Here is a 23,605-nt window from a genome sequence, read left to right on the forward strand (position 1 = left end):
AAGTAAACAATAAAAATGGTTAATGTGGGTTATCCCTAAAAGATAAACATATACCATCGCGGACTTTTTTGTAGACCTTTTTATGGTGTACAATACTGTAGTACATTAATTTGATCTAACTCGTAGGGTTAGGCAGCGTTTTTGCTAATTGCTAAATAAGCCTAAAAAAATAGGTTAATTTACGACATCACGTTAGAAACCTCTAAAATTAGCAATGTTGCCTTAGTATATTATGCATGTATTATACATATAAACCTTCCTCTTGAATCACTCTATCTATTGAAAATAACCGCATCAAAATCCGTTGCGTAGTTTTAAAAGATTTAAGCGCACATAGGGATTTAGGGACAGAAAAGGCGACTTTGTTTTATACTATGTAGTGATATACGAAGATTTACATTTGTACGAATAATTAATTTTTTATTTATTTATACTTAATATAAGTAAATGTAAACATAAAAAGCTTTTACCAATATCTAAGCTGTGTTTTATTAAGATTGTTCTTATCTCTATATAACATTCTATTAATTTTATTTGCATGAAATCACTTATAATAGAATTTTTGATTAGATTTTTACCGAATGTGTTTTTTTCCTAGCCGTATGTAATAGGATACCTTAAATAAATTAAAACTTTCTCCGCGGACGTACTTCTGGGAGTTTGATGAAAAAGCTAGCGAGCGTCTTTCGACGGGTGTAAAACGTTTTATTGCTTATAACTGTCACTCGGTAGATATTTCAATTTTATTGTTATTGACGCGCTTTCGAACTATCTTTATTAGTATTGGAATAAAATCGGAATCGGTTTGCTGTTACGCGTTATAAATCATGGGGAAATAACCGTTAGATAAGCCCCGTTGCTAATTTCACAACGATAACAATATAACATTTATTTATTAAGATTAAGTATCTAATGTTTCGTGCTACTGTTAGAACGACCATATTTTATAAAAATGTGAAAATATATTATTGTATTATAAATTACGAGATATAATTGTCTCAGAACAGATTATTGTTTTATTAAGTTGAGTTAGGTTAGTTGTTTTATTTTTCAATCAATTTTTAAGACTTACTGGAAATCCTAGACAACTCTTATACAATATGATTAATATTCTAGTTTTTAGCAAGTTTTTATATTCAATAAGACTGTGTGGCCAATGTAAATGGAACAAATACACATTCAAAGGTGGAATATGAACAAAATTATTGCGTTTGTCGGCTCTAAAAGTTGTTGGAGTCAAAACATTGACCAAGATCATGGATTTACCTGTTTTGAAAATTCAAAAGTGGTGATTTCGATGTGCAATATAAAGAACGTTCTGGTAGATCTGCAAGAGTTACTGGATAACCTATAAGATAAGACCCAACTGAAACTCAAAAAGAATTCGTAAAAGCATTAATGTGATCCAAGGAACGATTACCGACCGATGACGAGCAATGGGGAAAATTCAAAAGATGACAAGATCGGTACCACATCAATCGAGGTCATTTCTGCATCCAATAGTGATGGCTGATTAGTGAAAAGTGGATTTATTGTGAAAATCTTAAGTGGGTCCTTTTGGTCGTAAGATAGTGGTCTGAGTTTGGTGGGACCAGGAGCGGCGTGGTGTATTAGAAACTGTGGAAACTTAGTAAAACAGTTAATTGTGATCGATACCGAGAACAAATGATCAATTAGAACCATGCATTGATCGAAAAATATATAGAATGGGCCCGAAGATACGATAAAGTGGTTTTACAGCACTATAACGCTCTGTCTCATAAAGCAAACTCATCTAGGAAGCGTTGAAAGTACTTGCATGAGGCATATTATCGCACTTGTCGTACTTTATGAACTTTGCCCTATCAACTTTTCGTATCAATAGGACAGTTTCGATGAAATTAGAAAATGGTTCGATTAATAGTTTTGGTTCAAGGATAGGATGGGATGGGATGGCATCTACAATTAGCCTTAAAGGTGGGCAAGATGTATAGAATCAAGTGGCCAATACCTTGACAAATTTTTCCATTTTCTTGCAGGTTATGTAGTTTTTCCGAAGAATACTGGCAATTACTTTCCGGTACATCTGGTATAATGTTTCCTACCTCTTTTTTTCAGTATATATTTCGAATTTATTATTATGATCTCAAATTAAAGCAGTTACTATATAATGTGTGTAAATGTGTGTACTGTATGGGAATCCAACCTTAGCAACATCAGCTGTTATCGAAGGAGTAGCAGGATGTCGTTCGTCTTGGGGCGCTCCGATTTGTTTAAGGGTGTTCATGTGTTGATGTTATGCATAATGGGCTTCTGTGGTCTTCGTCCATCGCGTTATTCTGGTGGGATAACGTCGACCATGTGATGTTGATGGGTTCCTCGTGCAATCCTTCCATACACCTGTCGGGCACCTGTCGAATGACTTCTGTTGAGTTGGTTTATCTGTTAGGTACTTCGATCACTTCGGGGTCACCAATTGTAGGAATCTTCGTCCGGTCGGAAGGAATGTGTGGCTGTCGATGCGATTGTTTGTCCGAATACTCACTATTCTTTTGTGGAAGGAATTCTCATGGAAACTGAAAACACTGGTTGAATAAAAACTTGTTTATTTCGATCATAAATGCTACATGTGTTCGACGGGAAATGGACAGGATATTAGGTTAGGTAAAGGAAGTACGGAAGTGCTATGGAAGTGGTACTGTTACAAGGGGTAGAGAAAAAGAGAAAGAGGGCGAGGTGTCGTCGTGGTGGTCTTTTATAGCCGGGAACCGCATGGTACCAATCCACCACCATTGCCAACCTATGAACTTGATGTAGATGAATACGTGGTGGCCTAAAGGGTTGTATGTTAACGATCGCTACGCTATATAATTCGGCTCTGACGTATTAAAGTTAACAAATTTGCAAGAAAGGTATCGAGTATCAGTTTTTTTAATTAAAATTCAAAGGAAATTTTGTATGTGGGAGAATTGTTTCCATCAGTTAACAAATTTGTCAATATTAAATAATTGAAAAATAAATCAAATGGTTTACTTTATGTAATAATATTTTATAGAGTAACATATGTTCATTATGTAGTTCTTAAATGTGATTATTACATTGCAACGATATTACTAAAATACTTTGATGATTATATGTTGTTACCTTTTAAACTAATTAAATATGATGCACGTGAACATCGTATAAATTCGCTAGACACGGGATTTTAATTTGAATCGAAGACGATCGGCTGTCTGCCGACTTGTCTATCCGCCCATAAACAGAACTAATTCCACGCTATACTTTTCGCATTTGAGTCGATCCGCTGCGGTAATGAGTGATCATTAGATCAGCGACGATTTTAAAATCGCAGAATTAACCTGCTTTTGCTTAATGGAGACGGGTAGCGCTGCGAGGATGAAACCATTATCAGCTATAGGAAATCGTGCCTCATTTCCAAATATGCACCGTCTTTATTAGTTGATGAAGAGCGGCGATCAAGATAAAAAATAGACGGATGTATTTTAACCGAATCAGTCAACTTTAAATTTTAATTATTTATACGTAATTATGTATCAAATATTTTTTTTGTAGGTATAGAACTTTCGACAGTGTTATTTTAAGCCATCCTGTTTTGATATTTTTGTTCAGTAAGTATTGAGGAATTATATGATGTCCAAAATAAATAAGTAATACAACACTTCATGATTAGAGCTCAGATTCTCGATAAAATGGTACGAAGGTTTTTTTAAAAGCCAGGGATGCTGCAAAATATAGATATGTTTTTTTGTATTTAAAAAAAAATGTTTAGTAAGTCATTATTATTGGCGCATAATTTTAAAGGTTTGACGCGTTTTTGTGGTTAATTTTAAAAGTTTATCAAAATATTTTGGCCCAAAATACCAATTTTTTTTTTCGATATATTTTTTTTAATATATATTTTTCTATGTAAAAAAATCGATATATTTAAAAAAAATTATTCTAACCAAGTTAATGTAGCTGTAAATCTGACTTCTCCAATGGAAGTTGCCACAGAAATTGACAAAAACCTTAATCGTAAAAAAGCTCCTGGAATTGATGATTTTTTACCTGGGCTATTCAAAGAGCTGCCACGAAAAGCAATTATTATGTTGACATATATATTCATTGCCTGTTTGAGTCTGAAGCATGAACCGGAATGTCTTAAAGTTACTCCAATAATTATGCTTAGGGAACCTGACAGACTGAGAGGCCTATTACCTGCGATATCAAGATTATTTGAGAAACTGCTGTCAAAAACTAGATTTTCAGAGTACCAGCGATTGTCGAAAAGGCATTTGAATGACAGGCATTAATCTACAAAATGAGGAAATTTCTACCGCAGAATAATTGCCTTTTCGAAAGAAAGTTTAGAATCTCACTTGAATGGACATTTTCTATATATAACCCTATTTCGGCTGGAGTTCCACAACGTTGTACCTTGGTAACACACCTGTATCTGCTCTATACTGCTGATATCCCAACAACAAAAGAAATAGAACTATAGAAGAGAAACAGGCAATAATCTAACATATATCTCAGCCTAAGGCTGTAGAACTACTACAAGTAGTAATCAACAGGATCTAGAAATGGACTAGAGACTGGAAAATACAGCTTAATAGTTCCAAATTTGTCTATATTAATTTTTCGTTGCGGCGATATGACAAAAACTTAATAATATTCATTGGCAGATGCCCGATTCCTGAAGCAGAATCAGCTAAATATTTCAGCATACATTTCGATGGTGGGTTAAATTGGAAACATCATGTTAGACAAATATCACTACGATTGGAAGGTGAGAAACTGTTCTGGTTAGTCGGAAGATACTCTCAACTTGATCTAAAATCAAAGAGATTGGTTTATCAGTCAATGATAAAGCCCATATGGACCTATGCGGTACAAATATGGGGTTGTACTAAAACATCAAACCAAATAGTAATCCAATGCACCTAGAACAAAGTTCTACAAAGAGCTGCTCGATGACACCGGAAAGCAAATGGATATAGGAATTGATCCAATATTTCGTCTTAATACATGAAATAAAGTTGTTAAAACACATCAACGTGGATGCAACACAGCCAGTGACAACAAGCAGGAAATCTGAATATTGAAGCGAACCAAACCACATAAACTTGTTGAAGTGTATGTAATCCACATGAAGTGTATACGTGTATTCTTAAGTAAAACTTATCGATGTATTAATCTCGTACTCGTCTTGCCTGTGTATTAAAACAAATACAAAATAACAGAAATAACAGGCACGACTTTTGTAATCTTATTTATCAGAAAGATATTTTGGAATTGAGTGAGAAGTACTTATTCTAAAATAAAAGATATCAGAACAGAGCTAGTGTATAGGGCCGATATATATCTGTATACTAGTTATATCCTAAATCATGAATATGAAACCGTCACCACTTGACGCACAAGATGCTTCTGAGAATGTACAAATCTCCATTAATAGAATTAACTTGGACAAAAACTTGGCACGTGAAGTCCCTTTTGCTAACCCAGCTAAGTGTCTGAGAAGAATCTTAGATGTTAAACTTCGATGGAAAGGTCATGTCAAAAAGAAGAAAAGAGAATGGCTTAACGTCAAACAGAAGAAAATGTATTAACGTATTTGGTATTTGGAAAAAACTACATGTTGTTTATATCTGGTATTATATCAGCAAGAGCAACATCCAAGTGATCCAGTGTTTCCAGAAGAAAATGCAAAGGAATATCGTTGATGCACCCTGGTATTGTCGAAACAGAGGAATCGATCGAGACCTTCAAATGGATACTGTTAACCATACCATCACCAAATTTGTCAGTAGCCACGAACAAAGATTACTCAACTATTTGAACGTCCTGGCTATCCAGCTCCTAGACAACACAAACCTGACAAGAAGACTCAAGAGGATCAAAATTCTTTTAACCTTAGAGTAGTTAACTTACTAGAATATAGGGTGAAATAGTGAGTAAATGCCTTAGTTTGAATATCACATATTAATTTAAGTTGGAACAAAATTGCTCATTGATATAGAAAGATCATATTGTAATGGCATTAAAGAACCATTAAAGATTGTTATATTGAATATTAGAAGCTTGTATTTTCCATAGTAGCCTTTTCATGTAAATATCTAGAAACAATTTATTCATTAACTGTTAACTTGTCTAAAAGTTATTAAAGATTTTGATCTAGCTTTTTGTCCAATGCGTCTTACAGTTGCTCTTCAAACTTTTTGTCTCTTCAAATTGTGCACGTGTCGTTTGAATGTTAATATAGCTCGGTTAGGTTTAGAAAGGTCAGAATATGGCGTCATCAATCTGCCAGACGTGGGACTTTTTGAGTGATGTTTTGTGTTATTAAATGCAATATATATTCCTCTGTTTTCATGTAGAAAAGATCACAGTGGATAACATATAAATTTACCGTGCGACAATGTTCCCAAAATAAACGATTTGTTTATAAATAGCGACCACATTTTGTACAACAATTGCAGTGTAATCCGTATGTAAATCTGACGTTATTTTAAGGGGCTAGATCAGTTTAAATCAGTTCAGTTTCCTTTGCAAAATGGGTTGTGCGAAATATTCGGTCAGATTTATTAATTAATTAAAAATGTAAATATATGATGTTTTGATAATAGTAGTAGGAAATAGTGCTACTACTTTAAAAAATATTAATATTGATTAATACTATGGAAAATAAATCTCAAAATATTGGTTTTGCCAGTTGAAAGAATTCTTTGGTGAATTATTACCGAGACATGATTCTAGAACTGAATTTTTATATATTTAAATAATATTTATAAATATTTGTTTTTATATAATATATTTATTTATGGTACTTTGATTGTACAAATTATGTCGTTGTAATTGTGAGAAAGGAAATGGGTGTCCATAAGTTCACGCAACATTTGATTTAGTTCCATTTGTGCTATTAAAGTAATATTGGTAATGTAAAACAACTAATAGTTGATACTTTAATATTTGAAAAAATGTAGACGAGAGAGTAATGTGAAATAGTAAACAAAATCATTAAGCAGTAACAAGCTGATGCTGGTTTTCAAGCAAAATTATATAAAATGATGAAGTGAGCTAGTGGCCCTTATTATCGCAATTGCTCTATTTGGTATTCACAGCTCACATATAATTGCAGAAAACGTACGATTATTTCATTGGACCTTACTGGTTTTTAATTGATTCTGGCCAAGCAGTGATTGTTATTCATGTCCCTTCCCAATCAAGTTCTTATCCTAAATTAGTGCATGTCGTACAGCCTGTAAAATAATTCAGTGACCAGATACATACTATCTTTTTTCAGGTTCTGTACTTGCTTTTTTCAGTGACTAAAATTTGATACTACTGAGTACACTTGATTAGAAAGCTTACACTAACAAGTCAATAAGTCAAGGAGTTCCTTCTATGAAATTTAAGGTTTTTTATGCGCAATCGCTTGTTTTTAAGCTTAAGAAGTTTTAGGGCACACTGACATTAAAATTATTGTTACTTTATATATATACTAGCGACCCGCCCCGGCTTCGCACGGGTGCAATGCTGATACTAAATTAAATACACTACAGAAAAAATATGAACGTTGTATATAAAAACATAGCGACCCGCTCCGACTTTGCACGGGCATAAAATATATATGCCTATGTCACTCAATGAAAACATGATTAAAATCGATCCAGTATTTTTGGTTCATTCATTACTGCCCTTGGCCTGCACGCATTAAATTTGGAGTAAAACAATTCCTCTTCCCCTATACTTACTATGAAAATTTCCTGCTATCTTTGGAATATCTAAATTCATACAATTTCTATTACATTACACATTTTTAAACGCAAATTTTAAATTTGTAATATCTCCGAAAATATTTGTTTAATTTACATGCTGTAAGGAACCATATTGATCTATATTAATTGCACACTGTATTTAAGGTACTTAATTCGATAAGGATTAATGCCGTATTGCTTAAAATAGCTTCGTAAATAAGCCATTTTCTCACGTAAAAGTAAACAATAAAAATGGTTAATGTGGGTTATCCCTAAAAGATAAACATATACCATCGCGGACTTTTTTATAGACCTTTTTATGGTGTACAATACTGTAGTACATTAATTTGATCTAACTCGTAGGGTTAGGCAGCGTTTTTGCTAATTGCTAAATAAGCCTAAAAAAATAGGTTAATTTACGACATCACGTTAGAAACCTCTAAAATTAGCAATGTTGCCTTAGTATATTATGCATGTATTATACGTATAAACCTTCCTCTTGAATCGCTCTATCTATTGAAAAAAAACCGCATCAAAATCCGTTGCGTAGTTTTAAAGATTTAAGCGCACATAGGGATATAGGGACAGAAAAGGCGACTTTGTTTTATACTATGTAGTGATATATATATATATATATATATATATATATATATATATATATATATATATATATATATATATATATATATATATATATATATATATATGTAGTGTTCTCTACCAGATAAGAATGTAGTAAGGAGTATGTATGTACTAAGCTGTAGAACATATTTAGGTTTTGTACCCCTTAATATCATGAATAATAGTTTTGGCAGATAGTACAGTATATATTGTTCGCTATATACCGAAAAAATGCTTTTTGGATGCTCGCATCTCATCTATTAGCCAACGATAAACTGTTTATATTGCCTCTGGGATTTTCGTTTGGTGAAATTGGAGAAATTCGAACGCTTCAGGGTTATTTAAAGTTGATGATACAGCCAATTTACTTCGGTTGTGAATATTCACCTAAAAGTTTATTTAAGAATGAAATAATCCACTATTTTAAATCTACTTATACGTTTAAAAAACGTCAAAACATTGTTTATGTGTGCGATAATTATTTAAATTCTGTATGATTAAGCGATTAATCACGTTTCCTAAAATAATGCGTTTTGTTTCAGATAGAATGTTGGATGGCTTCACAAGGGCAAGATGAGCTCCCCCTTAGGGGAGCCAGGGGCGGCAGCCCGTGCTGCTGCCGCCTCTGGCGATTGCGCCGCCTTAGGACGTCTCCTACCGGCCCGAGGTCCGGCTCGCTTCACTCGGGACGCGCTTGGTCGTACCGCCATCCACTTGGCGGCGGCGAACGGTCGTGCTCAAGCCTTACGGATGCTTCTGGCGATCGCCGCTCCTCAAGAAGTCGATGCCAGAGACGGAGCTGGATGCACGGCCGTGCAACGGGCCGCTGCTGACGGACATGAAGAAGCGGTGCGCGTGCTGGTGGCCAAAGGGGCTCGAGTGGATACCGTGGACACTATGGTATGTATACAATATATATTTTAGGGTAAAATGATGTGGCTCGGTGAATGGAGGTAAAACGGAATAAAACAGTGGTGTTTACATAATGTGACCGTTATTTATTGGCAATATAAAAAAAATGTGAAAATACCAAATAATAAAACGGATGGCAGCGGAGTTACCTGAAGACGAGGCTTGGGCAGTCGATGGTGGCACGTCTTAACCAAACGAGGGTTGAGCACTGAATGACCGAAATACCCTTCAATAATATCCCAGATAAACGTCTCGGGGTTGCCGCCAGCTATTCGGTGTCGGGTTCCAATTGGCACCCCGCCCGTGTTCAACATCTGGGATTATATTTCTGGGTATTTTGTAGACCGTTATTCCACGATGTAAAATTCGACATGCCTCAATTCGCTACAATACTCCCCTGCCAGAATTTTACATAAAATTACTTCAACAAAAATACAAAAATGTTTGCAAAAAATATCAAATACAAAAAAAAAATATATACCAAACAAAATGTGCTGTGTAAAATGGGCTTTGAAAAAATATGATAGTTCGAAACGGTTGTGGTTGGTACGGTTGCGATCTGGTACGGCTGTTGATATCTTCCGGTCCTACAGATACCGTTGCATCATCGTCGCTTTGGCACTTGAATGTGGTCCATCGACGACGTTGAAAACAAGCTATTTTTCAGACAGGGCTCCCGTAATCGACGCTGTGGGAGGATTGACTGTTCGACGACGTGGTAGCTTATTTTCTTCGGCGACGAGACGTTAGCAATTCTGGTACTTCGGCGAAGACATAACGAGTCTACGGTGACTGCAATCGGTACCTAGCTTCTGGAGCTGCTCTGTGACTAATCCGTAGTCACATACGTTAGGTTAATTCAGACAAAACAAATAACGACGGTATCCGACCGAAGCTGCCCAAAGCCTTTTAAATCAAAATATCTGCCATTATGACGGAGACGGCGAGCGAAGGAAGACATTATGATTTAAACATAGCGCCGAAAGAAATGTTTAGCCGAGACGCTGATGATTAAGCAGTGATATAAAAATATTCCAAAAGATTGTGAAATAAAAATTTTGACAAAAAAAAATTTTTTAAAATTAATTGGAAATAATGAAATTAATCGTAATAAAATGAAAATGAATCTTGAAGGTAAAATTGAAAAGGAATCGAATTAAAAATATTTAAAATTTTGAAACAAAAAAAAATATAACGGTCACGTAAAATACACCATTTTCTACGTACCCTCCATTCACGAGTCCAAACCCAATATTGCGAAAGATCACGTCGGGGTCACCACTTTAGGGTAAATGATGATGTGGCTCGGTGAATGGAGGTAAAACTAAATAAAACAGTGGTGTTTACATAATGTGACCGTTATTTATTGGCAATATAAAAAAATGTGAAAATACCAAATAATAAAACGGATGGCAGCGGAGTTACCTGAAGACGAGGCTTGGGCAGTCGATGGTGGCACGTCTTAACCAAACGAGGGTTGAGCACTGAATGACCGAAATACCCTTCAATAATATCCCAGATAAACGTCTCGGGGTTGCCGCCAGCTATTCGGTGTCGGGTTCCAATTGGCACCCCGCCCGTGTTCAACATCTGGGATTATATTTCTGGGTATTTTGTAGACCGTTATTCCACGATGTAAAATTCGACATGCCTCAATTCGCTACAATATTAAAATCACCAAGAGTTACTTCCATATGCTAAATTATCATGTATATATTATTCCTAAAATGCAATTAATTTCTTATTGTTTAATTACATTAATTTACTGATCCTAAATAATATCCATTATTATTTCATTATCCATTACAATTCTTCATCAGTCAGTCAGTTTTTTACAGTCAGGATTGGCTTTTTACTGGATTTTATTGGATTTTTACAGTCAGGCTATTGTTGAAGTACTTCTGGGGATTCTGATTGAAAAGCTTTTGAAACGAAGCAGATTTTACAGGCCTCTTTCGAAAGCAGTGTAACCCGAATGAAATATATTTTTATATATTTCAATAAGATTACACTTTTTACGAATTTAGAATACGGTGGATAAAATACATAAAATGTTGGATTTTATATTTTATTAATGTTATATCCAAGTTTGTAACAAATGAGTAAATTACAAAGTTGTTAGTTGATAAAATGTAACATCTAATTTTATAAATGAGCTAGGTAGCGTAGATAATTCTTTATTTTTAATAATAAAATTTTTTCTTTTCATTTATAAACATTTTCAATATTAATTTAATTCAGAATTAATAGGTGCACGGTATTCACGGTTAACCTGTCTCCGGCTAACACAAATAGATTCGATGGTGTTCCTACACATGAGTATGCAACATATAGTTGTCCATGGAGAGCATGGATTTTCCAAATCTAAGCCGCAAATGGACACTGTTTGGCATTGAGACTTATTTATAGACATGGTGAAAGCTAAACGAATGGGAAACTGTAGCCTTCTGAAAGGAATGGTGGATTATGACGGTATCATTGGAATACGTGGCAATGGGGTCACTTCTCACCATTCGTCTATCATCTCTTGTTAATGGTCTTTGGTGTTTGTCATTGTTTGACGTAATCCATTTTCATTACCAGATATGATATTCTTTCGAAATGATTCAATTTCACTGGCTTTTCAGACTTACAATGAGTTTCTTTTTCTGGCCAATTTTTCAACGACTGCACCAATTTCAATGTATATATATTCAAAGTAATTCTCAATTATTATATATTTTAGTTAATAAATTATTTAAGGCCAAGGCGGCTTTAGGGCGTATTTTAATTATATTACTAAATCAAGGTGTTTGTTCCTTTCTTATATTTTTTTTTGTGATTATCCTAATATTCTCGAGTTGACATGGGACGCAATCTTACTTCATTCTAGTCTTAGATATGATTTCTGATCCTGGTCCCGGTGAATCTCCTTATTCCTGAACTATCCTATTATCTATTTTCAGTAGAATTTTATTCTGGAAAATCTATTGATTGTAATATCATAAATATATGAAGTATTGCGTCACATTTTTGTTATCGTTTTGACATGTTAGTGATAGTTTCATATGTGATGCTATTCGTTAAATTGAGCGTTATATAGAATATATACTAGTTAAAGAGATACTTATGTAACATAAAGATAAACATATTTATGAAAATTACGTTTACAATAATCATATTTTAGTTTTTATTATAATGTTTATATCGTCCTATTTACTATTTTTATTTGCCTTTGCTTTATGTCATGTTCTTTTTTGTAAATTAACTTAACATATGTCTCAAATCAAGCATAGTTAACTGTAATTAAAGATGGAATAACTAGTAATCTTAAGTCTTTTAAGGTCAAATCTATTAATGTATTAATGGTCTGGCATCCTAGAAAAAAGAAACTATTATTTGTTTTTGTTTTTTTATTGTTTGAATAATGGATACATTCACAATATTAGAGAATATTAGAGAATTATAATAGAGGAGATAACTGTGAGAGTAGGTATTAGTAGTAAGAAGTAAAGGCCATTTCAGTCACAATCTTATATGGATTGCTTTTAATGTAATAATACCCTACCGTTATTACTCTATACGAAATAAAATAATCTTAGTATAAATATCTTAATACATACTAGACAAAAAACATCAATTTAAGAAAAAATAACTTCCTGCTGAAGAAATTACCAAAAATTAAAAAATGAAAATTATTGGATAACTTACAAACGTAGTAAAATTAATTGGGTAGCAATTGTATCTACATTTGGACCAGATTGCTTTTGGTCCATGGCTGATCAATTGTGCTACTAAACGTCAAGTTTGGTAATGAGACAGCCTGAACTGTAAACTTCTGCCTAAATTCCATTAGACTGAGTTACTTCACAACAACTTCAGTCAGCATCTGTTTATCTTGCACTTGTGCCGGGTATCCACACACTACGAGTGTTTTTCTAACCGCCAATATTTCCTAATTTGAATAGTTTTTGATTAAAATATTTTGAGAAACTTCTATTCAACTGTAGTAACCCCGCAACCTAAAAGATACCCTTAATTGTAAATACTTCAATCATCCCGTCATATTCTAAATATTGCAAATTTTCAGAACAACTAGGGTCTGTATAAGTCGCGCGATATAACATATATCTATGTAATTTTTTACAATTACTTCGAGATTCTCTGTTCAAACTACTGATTTTGGAAAACTTGATTTTATACGATTTTAACAGTCCTATAATAATCTTGGTTTAGATGGCTTTGACATTGTCTAGAAATGTTAGACTTTTACGACGGACCATAAATTAAAATGCCTTAAACCTCGACATTATTTGACAACATAAAGCGCTTCTATTGCTAATGACGGGAATGATAAATAAAAATAGAAGGAATGTGCTCGGTGTATTCGATAACAGAGACGAATTTTCTTCTTAAAAGGTGTAAATATTTGATATTTTTTATTATTTTTAAATGTGGTTTTTATAGTTTTTAAATTGCGGGAACTTGGCTCTTATACATTTTCCTTGGGAATATTTTAGCTATTTATTATGTTCTTATTATTACATTATTTGCATAATAAAACACTTATGTTGATCAATTTTAATTGAAACGATCATTTGATAATTCGTAAGACGTCATCATAGTAAAACTTAATTTCCAGACAGTTTGAATTTCGTTATGTTTCATTCCTTACATGTTTTCTTACAGATATTTATTATATAAACAATTAATTCAGGGTTTTTACTGACTCATATACTTGTAAATAATTAATTCGTAGCGTTTTTGATTAAAAAATAGTTAATTTGCTATTACTTTTTATCTTTAGATATGTAATATTATATTATATTATATTATATTATTGCTTCTTTGCTTTTTGTCTTCTCTGTTTTTTATCTTTTTTTTTTGTTAAATATTACCACACAATATTACCACTTATCCTGAGCTTCTTTGCTTTTTGTCTTCTCGGTTTTTTATCTTTTTTTTTTGTTAAATATTACCACACAATATTACCACTTATCCATTAGTCATTTTGGTCTTTACTATCGGCTTATTATCAGCATGATGTTGATTAGAAAACAGATTCTTTTATTTCAAAAGATTATTTATTATTAATTTTCAAACTTCTCAATTTACTTCCTTTGAAGAAATATTCTAAATATATAAATGTCCAATCATTCAACAATGTATAACCAATATTTGTTTAGATTAATTATTGATTGAGATTAATTAAAATTATAATATCCTAACATACTCATTAATTTCTTAAATTGAACTTTTTTAAAATTATCTAAAATATCTATATTAAAATTATCACAATTGACGCTTTGCTGATGATTGAAATGTTATAACGAATGAATCTTCTTTGTTGGCATCTTAATTTGTGCGGGATTGTATGTTTGAATTGTTTATTATTATGGCTTTAACACCGCTTCGGTATTTGAAATCGGTCTACTTTTCTTGGTAGTTTGGTGAAATAACTATTACGTCGTTAAATGTAATTACCTCACGATTGCAACATGCTTGAATTACCTTCTGAATACCGTTTGAGAGGTGTAAACTAGTTTTATGACTTGCCAGTGTTATACTGTAATATTTTCTCGGTATTGATGATTTTTTTTATCTTAATGAGACTTGAAAAATATTTATGATTATTATTTCCATTTGTTTGTTTTTTTTTATTCAAAAATAAATACTATAACAATTAATACACATATTTAGTGCCCTCTGAAGATACAAAGTAATATTCGATCGTTTCTATAGCCACAATACTATATTCTCTGGAATGCATTGCTGTAGAGTATGTCTCTTAGAAGAGTGCATGTTGCAGAACTGCGGTAAAATATTTGAAGCGCTGCTTCATGCAGGCACTTTAATTTGCACAACATGCCGTGGCTTTCGGAATTTACTTTTTTCCTTTTTTCCTTTTACTCGTTTCTCAGAATTCAATGGCTTATTGTATTAATTGGAAATAATAATTATATCGTTCGTGTTCAAAATTTAACTTGGCTTTAAAAATTAGGATCTGCTTGTATTATGATGATTTTTCAGTTTAAAATGGAATTCGTTGAGAAAAACTGACGCAACATATATTAATTAAAATATTTTGTACTTTTTCCCATCTATCTGGCAATATGGCAATGTTGGTTTGCCAGTAATCCAATTATCGATTTATTCTTCGAACTTCTTTTCGTATCTCGAAGGCTGGTATCAGTCAAGCAATGCTCGACTCGATCTTAACAAGTGGTAATAACAAGTCAATTGAAAAGTCCCCGGCCTACCATAGTAAAATACTTTTTTTGGCAAAATTTGTTTTTCTTTATTCAACATAATTCCTTTCAAGTGTGAGACAATGATTATAGCGACCCTCCAACTTTTCGATACCATTTTTGTAGTACGATTTGTCGATCACCTCTTCATTCGACGAAAATTTCTTCCCAGCGAGCATTCTTTTGAGATCCGAGAACAGGAAATAGTCGCTGGAGGGCAGATCTGGAGAATACGGTAGATGAGGAAGCAATTCGAAACCCAATTCATGGATGTTTTTTTCACTGACTTGTAACACGGTGCATTATCTTGGTGAAACAGCACTTTCTTTATCTTCAAATGCGGCCGGTTTTCGGCGATTTCGTCTTTCAAACGGTCCAATAACGCTATGTAATGGTCGCTGTTAATGGTCCTTCCTTTTTCAAGGTGGTCAATGAAAATTATTCCATGCGCATCCCAAAATACAGACGCTATAACCTTGCCAGCCGACTGTTGCTTTTTCCCACGTTTTGGAGCGGATAACTGTCGATTGAACTTCGGAGTGAAATGGTGGAGCTAAGTTTCAGCCATTGTCACATATCGATGCAAAAACTCGGGTTTATTACGCTTAATCATCTTCAAACACTGCTCCGAATCATCAACTCTTCGTCGTTTTTTTGTCAAAAGTGAGTTCGCGCAGCACCCTCTTTGCACAAAGCTTTCTTATACCCAAATATTCGTGAATGATATGATGTACACGTTGAGTTGATATCTTTGAGTATTTGCTATTTCATTTAGTTTCAATTGACGGTCATTCCAAATCATTTTGTAGATTTTTTAATGTTTTCGTCGGTAACAAGCTCTTTTGGGCGTCCACTTCATTCACCGTTTTCGGTGCTCATTTCACCACGTCTAAACTTAGCATACTAATCCTTGATGGTTGATTTTCCTGAGGCAATGTCTGGAAACTCGGCTTCAAGCCATGTTTTTGCTTCAACTGTATTTTTCCCTTCAAGAATCAATATTTTTTCAACACGCGAAATTCCTTTTCATTCATTTTTTTCGCAATAACAAAAGTTGCTTCACTCAAAATGGTATAATTCACAAACTAATGATCCGACAGCACATCACGACAACTACCCCTTAATTTTTGGGCTTTAGATTGTCATACTAGATTTACTTTTCATCGCGATTAAAAATACATACCAGAAAACTATTTTTTTACCTATAAGCAACGGAACTGCGACGATGAAAAGGTTCAATTGTATTTTCGCTCAATTGGTATAGTTGTTGGAACTTTTAACCATATATTTCAGGTCAATAATATTTTTAAAAAATTTCTTAAGGAACTATGAAATTAATTAAAACATTATTAAAAATTTATCGAATATACATGCTATGTTAGACGATTAGTTGATTTTGTACATGTTACTTCTTTGTTATCGCACTTTTTACTATCAACTTCACCTTTTTCTAACTTTTTCATGCAAATATTTCAAATTTTCTATTCAAACATACCAAGGACAACAGATTTACTTTGCAACCCAAAGAAAATAGAGATATTATTGGTAGTTCAATCATTCTAAATATAATAATTTAAAAATAGCTAAATTCATCAACCATTAAGAATCTGAAAATTTTTGTGATAGTTTAAGTTGGGGCACAATAACAAGTACTCGATTCAAATTATCACTGCCTTGGCATCAAGTCTATTCATGAAGTTTATTTCATTTCAATTTGATATTTAATGTTAGGCCTAAATATTTCTTATCATATTCCATACTATGATAATACCAAGTTTTTAATTCTTTTGTTGGTAACTTTGGTAAGAACACATTGGACTTTATATAACTTTATTGACCATTGTTTAGTCCAACTTTTTGTTTTATCGCTTACTGTATGTATGTTTATATATGTATTGTATGTTTATGCTAACTGTTTCATTCTTGTTCTCTTTTTGGTACTTGTTCACTGATTAGACTACCGTAACATATGCTAATGTAACAATCATAATTCACCCCAATTTAGAATACCACTAACATGGATCAGATAAATGATACGTGCTAGTATGCTATCTTGAGCGATTTCAAGCTCATATTTCATTTAATTTAGAATATTGATCGTCTTGATTTACATATACATATTTACATATTTAGTTTCTATACCAATTGTACCAAATATTTTCGAAATGTTATTCTACGTTTAGGAATACTACGTGTTTGTGTTGCTTTCAAAGAACTGTTGAATTACGCGTGTTTTTCTATGGACCTGATCTATTGTCGATTGTTTCCCTCTAAATCCAAACTGATAATCTGCGATTAGATTACTAAATGTTATATTGGCCTAGATTCTTTAGTAATATTTTCTCAAATACCCAACTATGTTTTGGTATTAATTATCCAACAGTCCCTGGGCCTTCGTTGGTGGTTTTATTTCAAATTAAATTTGTATCTATCTACTGTTGCGATAGTCGCGGTTTAGAATCTTGCTAGGGCATGGTTGTAAATTTATGTTTGTTGATTCTTTACAATTATACTTAAGACAGGAGTGCAGAATTTGGGATGATTTCCAAGTTGGTCGCCCGCCAGTCGGTAGACTTAATGCCGAGGACACGGTCAGGAGAGGTTCAGAGTAAGCAACAACTCAAGACAAGAGACAACACATCAATATTTCTACAATTATTTATATTGAAATAGCTTTGGTTGCAAAAAAAACTATAAACTACTATAAAAAAAGAACTAGTCATTTTGTTTACTCGCGTATAAAAACGAACTTTATATTTCGTTACGTTTTAGAGGGCTCTCGCTGTAGATCAGTTTGTATCCCAATCACATGTTACATATAAACAAATAAAAAAGTTCGAGACGAAGTAATTAAGAAAATTTGTTGAAATTCGTTGCAAACCATCATTGAAATGTTAAACTCTAATTAGCATCCACCGTTTCACTAGTGAATTAAATTTTAATTATAATTTGTGTTACGTAGTAAACGAGGAACGATGGCCAAATTCCATATTTTCCGTTATTTAATGGCCTTAAATCTGATCTCGAACAGGCTGTTGGCAAAAAAATGTTTCGACGAAATCGCGGTTAAAATATTGCTTCCATATGCCGCGTTTCAACAGGCGAAAGAAGTTCCCGCTTTTGTATACAAAACTGCAAATGAATGATCGGATTTCTGATTGACAGCGTTAATTTTAGAAGCTTAACTTTACATTAATTAAGGTTTTTTCTCGATTTTTCTTCTTTGGTCTGTTGCACCGGAAATATATAAGGCGGGACATTAATTTTTTTGGGATTTGTTTTTAAAGTGCGTTTTATTTTGGCATTGAGAGATAATGTTACGATCAGATGTATCATTTTAATCTTGAAGATATTAGAAGTTTCTGAGGAATTATTTCGTTTCGTTATTTGGAGGTCCCGTTAACAAACATAACTGTAAGCATATGAATCATTAACATACATACTAAAAACTATCCATGGTCATGTACATGTACATGGTCATTGTCCCGTCTTGTCGACTTACTATTATAGTTAAATCATTGTTGAGTGTCACTTGTAACTTAGCCTGTTAGCTTTCCTGTTCAGTAACCCGACCATTTTTTACTATCGACTCATTTAGTCGCTATTTTCGGCCCGATTGACTTTAGTACTTTTTACTATCGACTGTTTCAATCAACAGCTTTCGATCACTATTTTCGATCTGATTGATTAGATTACTTTTTTTACTGTTTCAGTCGTGTACTTTCAGTTACTACTAGTTTCGGACCCACTAGTTTCATTCGACTGATTTTTAGCGTTCTGGCTTTGCCGTCCTAGTCGCGACCTTGAAAATAATGTGCCGAATGTATGCTTACATAGATTTATATGTAATATATATATGGTGTTTTGTTTGTAACAGGTCAATTGAAAAGTCCCCGGCCTACCATAGTAAAACACATATTTTTGGAAAAATTAGTTTTTTTATTCAACATAATGCCCTTCAAGGGTGATACACTGATTGTAGCGAGCCTCCAACTTTTCGAAACCATTTTTGTATTACGATTTGCCCTTTGCTTCAAAATAGGCCTCAATTTCATCGATCACCTCTTCATTCGACGAAAATCTCTTCACAGCGAGCATTCTTTTGAGATCTGAGAACAGGAAATAGTCGCTGGAGGCCAGATCTGGAAAATACGGTGGGTGAGGAAGTAATTCGAATCCCAATTCATGGATTTTTGACACGGTGCATTGTCTTGGTGAAGTAGCATTTCCTTTTTCTTCAAATGCGGCCGTTTTTCGGCGATTTCGTCCTTCAAACGGTCCAATGACGCTATGTAATAGTCGCTGTTGATGGTCCTTCCTTTCAAGGTAGTCAATGAAAATTATTCCATGTGCATCCCAAAATACAGACGCCATAACCTTGATAGCTGACTGTTGCGTTTTCCCACGCTTTGGAGCGGGTTCATCGTGTGCAGTCCACTCGGATGACTGTCGATTGGATTTCGGAGTGAAATGATGGAGCCATGTTTCATTCATTGTCACAACTCGAGTTTATTACGCTTGATCATCTTCAAACACTGCTCCAAATCATCAACTTGTCGTTGTTTTTGGTTAAAAGTGAGCTCTATTTTGCACAGAGTTTTCTTGTACCCAAATATTCGTGAATAATGTGATGTACACGTTAAGTTGATATCTTTAGAGTGTCCGCTATTTCATTGAGTTTCAATTTACGGTCATTCAAAATCATTTTGTGGATTTTTTAAAATATTTTTCTCGGTAACAATCTGTTTTGGGCTTCCACCGCGGTTCGTAGTCTTCGGTGCTCATTTCACCACGTCTAAACTTAGCATACCAATCCTGGATGGTTGATTTTTCTCGGGCAATATCCAGAAACTCGGCATCAAGCCAAGCTTTTGCTTCAACTGTATTTTTCCCTTCAAATAGCAATATTTTATCAAGACGCGAAATTACATTTTATCCATTTTTTTCACAATAACAAAAGTTTGTTCACTGAAAATGCGATAATTCACAAACTAATGATCCGACAGCTGTCAAATTTATACACGCATCTTTTGAGGGTTAGGGCTAATTAAAAAATTATGGATTTAATTATACTAGCACCATCTATGTGTCAGGCTGGGGACTTTTCAATTAACCTGTTAGTATGATTATAAACAACAATATATTGTACATTAATATACCAGCATTTTGGAACTATATTTTTCAAGGTTTGTTTATTAATGTGATTGGGTAAATAGGTGAACATTTTGATTCATAAACAGAACTTTTTTATTGACTTTTTCGATTTTTTTAAGTCTCTCGATCTTTGTTCAAGTCTTTTGCAAGTTAAAACTTCTCTCATTCTCTCATCTCTCAAAGTTTCTACGAATAATACCTTCAAAATATTTCTTATTAACGATAAATAAGATTTTAATTGTATTTCAAAACGTTGCCATGGTTAAATAGCCGATAAAGTAATTGAGAAAATATGATACAAATATTTAGTGGTCATTACTCTATTCTTCTTTACAATCACATATGAAATATATAAAAAATACATCATTCACAATGAAAGTGTTATTTTGAAGGTAATTTACCAATTTTCTTTCTTTTTTCCCCAAAGGGAATATTTACATCTCCGTCACACTTATGGCATGGTTAAGAACAGTAAGCACATTGTGTAATAAAATAGAAATAAACTAATTACTTTTATTATATTGTGTCAGTGTTACTTTCCATTCCTTTTTTCACAATGCTAATTTAAAATTATTTATTATTATTTAAATTGTTATTATTCTCTCTTAAAATTAGTATGGCAAGGAATTCGTATATCTCCGTCTGTTATCACGAATAGAAAATATGGACGAAGCCTGCATTTAACCGAATAAATTACTATTTTTAGTCGTTGGTTTTATTACTATGGTAATGGTAATAAAAGGTAGCGGGACTTTTGCCCCATCCTATATTTGTCGAAACTACGAGTGAATGATTGTGTCTAGCTGAAATTCTTTGTCTTTCATAACGCATCTAAATCTATCTTTATCCGACAGAGTATAAACATAATTTGTTTTGTTTTGATTAATGTCTGTTTAAGTCAATAAATCATTTGGAGTAATTTTTTGGCGTAATTTCACCAAGTCTTAGATTTATAACTAAAATCTCTGAAACATTCAATGCATAAAAAATCGCGTCTGTTTTAGTGCCTTGGAATTGAAATTATACTAACTTTGTTTAACATTAGGTTACTCAATTATTTCCGAAAGTTTATCCAATATTTATCCTCAACAGGTTGATTATGTCTTCATTCATTCGCAAACAACACGCCCACGAATCGTCGGAAACCGTTATCGGAGTTAGTGAAAACAATCTAATGAAATATATACTTTTCGTCTGTACAAAACACCTAAAAGCTCCCGAATTGTATTAGCTCGTGATCTAAATAGAATCAACACAGTCATAAACATTCAGGTACTACGATTTTTACGATAAGATTTTTTAGAAACCGTTTTGGAAAAATTTCATAATATTTTATGAAATTTTAATGACGAATTTGAAAAACAGTTTATGCACACCCACATGAATTCATTAAACTCATTCATCACATCTTTGAAAATATAAGTTTTAGTAAAATTCTGCATTACCCTGTAGGAATGTTCGTCGGGTCGGTCGGTCGGTCGAAATGTGTGGCTGCCGCTGCGATTATTTGTCAGAACACTCACTACTATTTTTGGAAGGAATTTGCACGGGAACTAAAAATACTGGTTGAATCAAAGTTGTTTATTTTAACTTACGATTGATACATGTGGTCGATGGGAGAACGGACAGGATATTAGGTTAAGGTGAAGGAAGTACGGTAGCGCTGTGGAAGTGGTACTGTGACAAGGGGACGGAGAAAAGAAAAGAGAGCGAGACGTCGTCCTGATGGTCTTTTATACCCTGGAACTGCATGGTACCAATCCACCGGCGTTGCCAACCTTTGTAGTTGTTGATGGTGAATTGCCAACCTTTGTAGTTGTTGATGGTGAACCCTAAAGGGTTGTGGCGGTCGCCACATAACTCCCCTCCTAGTGGAACAGCCGTGGAACGTACCTATATGTGGTGCAAGTTCCGGAATGCACCCGCAATCACGCAAACAAACGCCCGGGGACTGCTGATGAGATGGGGATCCCAACCTGAGCGAGGAGTTTTACGGGATCAGCTGCCATCGGAGCTGTAGCAGGACGTCGTTCGTCTTGAGGCGTTTAGCTTTGTTTGAGGGTACCTGTAAATGTGTTACGTGTCCCGTTTCGTGATGCGAGGGTGCTCATGTGTTGCTGGTATACATGATGGGCTTCTGTGGTTTTCGTCCATCAGGCTAGTCTCGTGGGATGTCGTCGACCACGTGATGTTGATGAGTTCCGTTCCTCGTGCTATCCTTCCATGCACGTGTCAAGCACCTGTCGAGTGGCTTATGTTGAGTTGATTTACCTGTTAGGCACTTTGATCACGTCGGGGTCACCAATTGTAGGAATGTTCATCGGGTCGGTCGGTCGGTCGAAATGTGTGGCTGCCGCTGCGATTATTTGTCAGAACACTCACTACTATTGCTGGAAGGAATTTGCACGGGAACTAAAAACACTGGTTGAATCAAAGTTGTTTATTTTAACTTACGATTGATACATGTGGTCGATGGGAGAATGGACAGGATATTAGGTTAAGGTGAAGGAAGTACGGTAGCGCTGTGGGAGTGGTACTGTGACAAGGGGACGGAGAAAAGAAAAAAGAGCGAGACGTCGTCCTGATGGTCTTTTATACCCTGGAACTGCATGGTACCAATCCACCGGCGTTGCCAACCTTTGTAGTTGTTGATGGTGAATTGGTGGTGGCCTAAAGGGTCGTGGCGGTCGCCACAACCCTTTTAAACATAGATACTATGACAGGATAAGAAGTATGTAAAGATATATATAGAATAAATATAGTAAAGGAGCTCGACATCAATCAACCCATGTTATACATTTAAATAAAAAATATCGTAAGTTTTTGAAATATTCACATAACAGAACTTTAAGGAGCTACAACTTTAAATTAAAATAAAACTTATTTTTTGTTCTTTTTAAATAATAGGTATTTAGAAATAACCGTCACCGCAACGTGGAATAACACAGA

General features: G+C 34.0%; 1 protein-coding gene across 5 annotated transcripts in view; it reads left to right on the forward strand.

Annotated features, from left to right (window-relative positions):
* dgo (ankyrin repeat domain containing protein 6 diego) overlaps positions 1–23,605 on the forward strand; it is a 322,131-nt gene that overhangs the window by 138,151 nt on the left and 160,375 nt on the right. For 4 of the 5 annotated variants that reach the window (XM_076413687.1, XM_076413657.1, XM_076413698.1 and 1 more), the window contains one exon: positions 8,906–9,263. In XM_076413687.1, coding sequence (XP_076269802.1) covers positions 8,937–9,263 — 327 coding nt within the window. In that variant the 5' untranslated portion in view covers positions 8,906–8,936. The remainder of the gene's footprint in view (positions 1–8,905; positions 9,264–23,605) is intronic. The other variant, XM_076413665.1, reaches the window with a different exon arrangement.

The sequence above is a fragment of the Rhynchophorus ferrugineus genome, unplaced genomic scaffold (assembly GCF_030347505.1).
Source record: "Rhynchophorus ferrugineus isolate W39M unplaced genomic scaffold, kcgeb_rfMv2 rfM1, whole genome shotgun sequence".
Taxonomy (NCBI): Eukaryota; Metazoa; Arthropoda; class Insecta; order Coleoptera; family Curculionidae; genus Rhynchophorus; species Rhynchophorus ferrugineus.